The 5,884-nt window shown below is 55.1% G+C and overlaps 1 protein-coding gene across 1 annotated transcript; it reads right to left on the bottom strand.

Moving 5' to 3' along the window:
* Positions 1-633: 633 nt before the first annotated feature.
* Cish (cytokine inducible SH2 containing protein) lies at positions 634-5,277 on the bottom strand. The gene is made up of 3 exons (XM_020174396.2): positions 5,085-5,277; positions 2,394-2,614; positions 634-2,186 (listed from the first exon to the last, which is right to left on the bottom strand). Exons 1-3 carry the CDS (start codon positions 5,102-5,104, stop codon positions 1,654-1,656), a joined length of 774 nt encoding a protein of 257 aa, XP_020029985.1. The 5' UTR covers positions 5,105-5,277; the 3' UTR covers positions 634-1,653.
* Positions 5,278-5,884: the final 607 nt, after the last annotated feature.

Below are 5,884 nucleotides of genomic sequence, written 5' to 3' on the forward strand. Positions count from 1 at the left end.
TACTGGAGGAGGTTTTCATTTTGATTGCATCTCTGGTGTGCAAGAAGATTCTGAGAGAAGAACCTCTGTCAACCAGCCTGAGCTGGAATACTGACATTCATACCTCAGGCAGACCCTACCAGCCCATCCCCAACTCAGCTGCCCAGAATGAGCTCTCCCAGGTTTTACTGTCAGGAATATGAGCTTTCCAGTCATGTCTCAGTGCTTTTGTATTCACTGTACCTTCTCCCTGCAAGGACTGAGTTCTCTGTTGGCTCCCTCTTATCAAAAGTTGCTGCCTGCTGAGTGTGGGCCACAGTAACACCCCTCCCCCTCCATTTTCCACTTGCATTTTGAATGGGCACTTCCTGTTTACTCAGGCCTGGCTCTGTCACCACCCCCTACCCAGCAGTGGCCTGAACAGTGACCCTATAGGCAGTTCGATGGGCCTTCACCTCCTGTCTCTCATTTTCCTAGGAGAACAAGGGAGAGGGGAAAGGCTGCTCTCTTGTCTCCTCCCTCCCTCAGTAACTCCCCCAGCAGGGACTGCTTAACTAAATGTCTCGGCCTCTGCTAGTCCAGATGTGAAACAGGGAATCATGAAAATAGGACCAAAGGGGACAAACTGTGTACAGAATTCAAAAGAGGCCCCACTGAAGGCTCCAAAATGGAAGGGATAATTTTATTGTCATTACAGAAAAATCAGTGGAAGAAAAAAGACTACCAAACTGGGTTTTGTGTCATAATAATTATTTTATAAAGTCTTATCAGATGTGTATTTCTCCTCCTCTAACATGCAGGCACCTTTTCTGGGCAGGAAGAAAACCCATTAGAGCTGCAGCAGTACCCCCTTCCTAACACTGCACATACTCTGCGGGGCTTGTGCCACATTGAGGCCAGCTTTGTGCAGCTATGGTGCCCCCTTGCAAGGGGGTGAGCACAGACTCTGGTGGGGTTTGAGGCTCTGGCTTCATTTTCTTGTTCATTCACCCACCATCCCTAAGACAGGGCTGGGGACTGAAGAGACTGGACATATTCACAGGCAGGTGGGTCAGTACCAGGATATCCAGGATTGCCTTGGGTCCAGCCACGCGTCTCAGGATGGGGCTCTCCACAGGGAAGAACCAAGCTGGGGTGGCTCACCCGAGACCAACCCCAAGGAAAATAAATAAATAAATACTACATAACTGTGTGGTTCCCCAAGGCAGCCTGTTCCCCCACAAGGGGGCTGTCACTGTCAACCTCAGTTCCTTTGGCTGCCATCCTCCCAGAAACAGAGGCTGGCTGGAGGTAGGGAGCCTGACCCACCCTACGAATTGAGAAACCAGGGCCAGGAAAGTCTACACAGCTCAGGTGTCTGGGGCAGGCAAGTAAGTAGAGGCCTGGGTTCAGCCCCCAAGGTGAGACAAGGTCCTGCCCGTCTCTCTCTCCTCTGACACATGGCTCACCACAATGGAGCCAAATGTATCTTGAGCTGGGGGTGCTGACCTCTGAGTTGTGTGACTCCTACCCTCACCCCCTGCCTTGCTGTTGCTGGCTCTTCTTGGTCCAGCAGTCACATGCATGCAGGCACCAGGATGACTGAAGGAGGGATAACAGAAGCCCGAGTCCAGCTGGGGACTGTGTCCCCTCCAGCATGTGACTGCATAGGATTGGGCAGGGTACGTGGTCCAGTCAGAGCTGGAAGGGGTATTGTCGGAGGTAGTCGGCCATGCGTCGGGGCAGTGGTAGGCAGTCCACATCAGTCACCAGACGGTTGATGACAAGGCGGCACAGGTGCTGTAGGCTGCGGGCATGGCTCCTGCGCACAAAGGGCTGTACCAATTTTAGATGCACGGCAGTGGCTGCGGGGGTGGGCAGAGCTGGGTCACCAGGTGCATCTTGCTTTGGCACAGGCAGAGCTTGGGTGGGAGCAGGATCAGGGCTGTCACTTCGGGTGTCAGCAGCACAGGAGGCCACATAGTGCTGCACAAGGCTGACCACATCTGGGAAGGCCAGGATGCGAGGCCTGGACAAGCAGTTGGAGTCCAGGCGGAAGCTGGAGTCAGCATACTCAATGCGCACATTGGTGGGGCCACGGGTGGTTTTAACTGACAGTGTGAATAGGTAGCTGGGATGGGTGCTGTCTCGTACTAGGAATGTACCTTCTGGCATCTTCTGCAGGTGTTGCCGAGCCTCGCTAGCTGTAATGGAACCCCAATACCAGCCTAGACAAAGGGAAAGTGGACCAATTAGTTGAGTGTACCAACCCAGGGCAGGTTGGGACTGTGCCTCCCCTTTACACTTCCCTAGAAAGGGCTGTACCTCTCCCATCAGACTTTAGGGCACAGTCATGCCTCCCAAATTAGGCTCCACAAGGATCTAAGCTTCTCCTGCCAGACTTCCCAGGAAAAGGCCTCTTCTGTCAGACTCACCAGATTCTCGAAGATAGGAGAAGGTCTTGGCTATGCACAGCAGATCCTCCTCAGGGTCCAACATCTTTGGCTCACTTTCTGGCTGGACAGGGGTCTCCTCTGCCACCTCCTCTGGGAAGGTTCCAGCAGGCAAGGGCTGCATGGCTGGCTCGGGCAGTTCCAGGGACTGGGCCCACAGGGGCCGCTGCCCAATCTGCTCCACAGCCAGCAAAGGACAAGATCTAGAAGGGGATGGAGGGGCAGTTGAGTAAAGGTCCCATTTTTCTCTCATTTCTAGAGAAGTCCCCATCCTGGCTTTTTCTCTTCCAGTTGAGGGACTGGGATGGACAGTGACCTCTAAAGGGACCGGCAAGTCTCATCTCCCATAAATGTGAGCTCCTACCAAAGAGCAGGATATTCGATCCACATTCCAGACTGCATCCTAGCAAGTCAGCTCTGCGAGGCTCTATGATCTCACACAAAGCTTCCTCCTCTCTGGGCTTCAGTTTCTCTCCACCTCCCCACCCCCCCTGGCCCAAATCAGGGACCACCAGCCTAGACACAGAGGTTTGGCAATATCACATCCTTACATGGCTGGGTTTAGGGGAACTGAGCTAGCCAAAATCTAAGCAGTAGTTTCATTCTAGGGGAAACCCACCCAGCCTGGTGATCCTGGGGCCTCTTCTCTGGGAGAGTGGCAGGGGGACTGGCCCAAGAAAGGGACTGCTGGTCCTTCCTCACTTCTAACAAAATATATCCCAGGCCTCAGTTCTAAGTCTAGTGTCTGGCTGGGGGAAGGCAGTACTTAGAGTAATTATCATTCAAAGCCATAAAAGCACAGGGTGTCATAGAGGAGTCAGGGTCTTCTTGCTCCTGAGCTGAATTTGCCAGGCCAAAGGCAGGGACTGGGGGAAAACACTCCAGGTAGAGATAACAGCATGGGCACACAGTGCTAAGTATTGCTTGTGAGGCAACAAGAGGTAGGCAGGAGCTGGTAGTAGATGACAGGCAGAGAAGTCAGACCTGAGAGTGTAGGTGATGATTGAAAGGTCACAACCCTATGGCCATTCATAACAAGGGGCCACACAACTCTGGTAAGCTATGGCCTGCCAAGTACTTTTCTACACCTACCCTGATTATTCCATGGGAGCTCTGAAATCCCACTTGGGGAGCTGAGGTGATCTGACTGCTGGGGCCCACAGCTTGGCTTAGGCACTTTTTGGGAGCATGGTGGGTGGATAGCCAGTCAGGCCAGAGCTTTTGGCTAAGCCAGACAGCCTAGCAGGGCCTCTGCATAGGTCCCACGAGTGAGTGTGGGCACTTCTGGGGTTGATGTGGAACAGCTGTGTTGATCACTACAGGCTACTGCTGAGTGACTATGTATCTGGGCTGGGGTGTGTCCATAGTTCTGTCATCATCATGTGGGGGTGGGGACTGGTGAGTTCTAGGTACCTGTGTGTGCCTGCCTTGGAGCCCAGACAGTGAATCCTGCCTGGGAGCACATGCCAGCGGGGTGAACTCAGCCAGGGGAAGGGGGGACCCCCTCAGTAGAGTTGGGAATCTCTGCCCTCTACCATAGGAGGGCACCAGCTGTCCTGTGGCTTTTGGAAGGGGTGTGGGTGTATGTGAAAGATCTTGCTTCCAAACACTCATTATTTGCCATGAGGCTACAATGGGCCCCTCAGTTAAGGCAAAATGAAGGAGGCTGTGGGATCCAGAATGGGGGTGGCAGAGGGGGACTTGCAAAGAAGAAAGCAGTGCTTGGAGAGTATGTTCAAGAGTTCCAAAATTCAGAGGAGGAAGGAACATGGCAGAGACAGCTAGAGAGAAGTAGTTTTACCAGTACTTCCATGTCCTCTCCCTTGGACCAAGGACTGCTCAGAGCAAGGGGTATTTGGTCCTGGCCCTACCTTCCACTTTCCCTCACTTGGCACCATGCCCATGCCAGTTCTGATAACAGCTGCCACTGGCCCACCCAGCTCTCCTTGGGTTGGAATACCCACTTAGATTCCCTCCCTTCTCCTTGGAACTTTCTAAGCTCCTGTCAGATCAGTGGAGCACACTAGACCTTTGGTTGAAGGGCCCATGGTGAGCAAGGTGTGCCAGAACCTCAGCTGAGGCCAAGACTTAGTCTTATCAGCACCCCACTTCCATTTCTGTCCCCCGCCCCATGTCTTTGGGAAACTTGGTGATGGGATGCAGGAGCCAAGGTCCTTATTACCCCAGACTGGGCTGAAAGGAGGGGTGAGGCAATTGCAGGGGTGCTCCCAAGAGCTATTAGTTTAACAGGCGCCAGCCTGGGTAGAGTTAAAGATCTTAGACTGGCTTCCAGAGGACAGCCTAATTGCTAGCATGTAGGAGGCGAGAGGACACCTGAACACAGAGGTAGTTAAGGGCTAGCCCAAGGTCACCAGTAGGTAGGGCAGCCGGCATGCTAAGGTCGGCCACTCTGGGCCCCAAAATTGGTCTGGGCTGCTAAGACACATCTTGGGGGCTCCCTTGCCGTTGGCGTCCATCTATCTGCTCCAAGGGGAGCCCAACCTGCTTTCCTTCTATCACCTGCCAGCCCAAGTGTGTAGGCGCCGCACCCCTCGAGATCCTTCCGCACCTCCAGCCACTCAAGCCCTCCCAAAGTTCGGCAGCTAGCACGAGGCCTGTGCTCTCCCGTGCTCCCCCAGCGGAGGCTGCGCTGGGGCGGAGAGCCACACTTACCCCTGAACGCAAAGCACCATGTCCCGGTGGCAGCGGCGACTCTGTAGTGGGAGGCTGGCTGGATCACAGAAGGGAACCAGTGGGCGCTGAACGAGAGCAGGTCAGGGTTCCAGGGCGCACGGACGACAGGCAGGGACTGAGAGGCTGCGGCGCCGGCTGCTAGGGAGGGTGAGCGGGGCGGGCCGGTCGGACGGGGCGGGGCCAGCCACCTCCTAATCTTTTGTCCACCGAGTCCCAGCCCTTCCCGGAAGCCGCGTCTTCCTAGAACCGCAGGCTGTTCAGTGGGACGGGGAGGGGCGCCGGGGCCAGGGCACCAGTGTCTGGAGCCTGGGGCTGTGAAAGGAAACACCTTTGACAAATTTCCAAGAACTTTCCAGGAAAACTGGGAGGGGCTCAGCGAGCTGACCAATCGCGACGCAAGAGGTGGAGCCGAGTGGCTAGGAAGGCCAATGGCAGAGCGTGGGCCCGGGACTGACGTACCCATGCGGGGCTGGACCTAGAGGTACCCTTGCGAGGCTTGGTTAAGTGAGGTGAAGGAGGGGCTTCGGCTCCCGCAACCCGAGCTCAGATTGCCTTCCGGCATTCTGCTTCGTTGGAGATGGGCCGGATTATCTCACTGTTGAGTTAGAGCCGATGCGGGGGCGGGGTCTTGGGCTGTCCTAGCTAGCCGCTCTTCCAGGGCAGACTGTCGCGTGTGCTACCCCTCTCTATCGGGCCTCGCCTGGACCTGGGACTCTGTGTAAAGGGTCATGGGAGGTGAGTGGCATGAGGTGGGGTTTAGAGAGAGACATAAAGAGAGA

The sequence above is a fragment of the Castor canadensis genome, chromosome 17, assembly GCF_047511655.1.
Source record: "Castor canadensis chromosome 17, mCasCan1.hap1v2, whole genome shotgun sequence".
Taxonomy (NCBI): domain Eukaryota; kingdom Metazoa; phylum Chordata; class Mammalia; order Rodentia; family Castoridae; genus Castor; species Castor canadensis.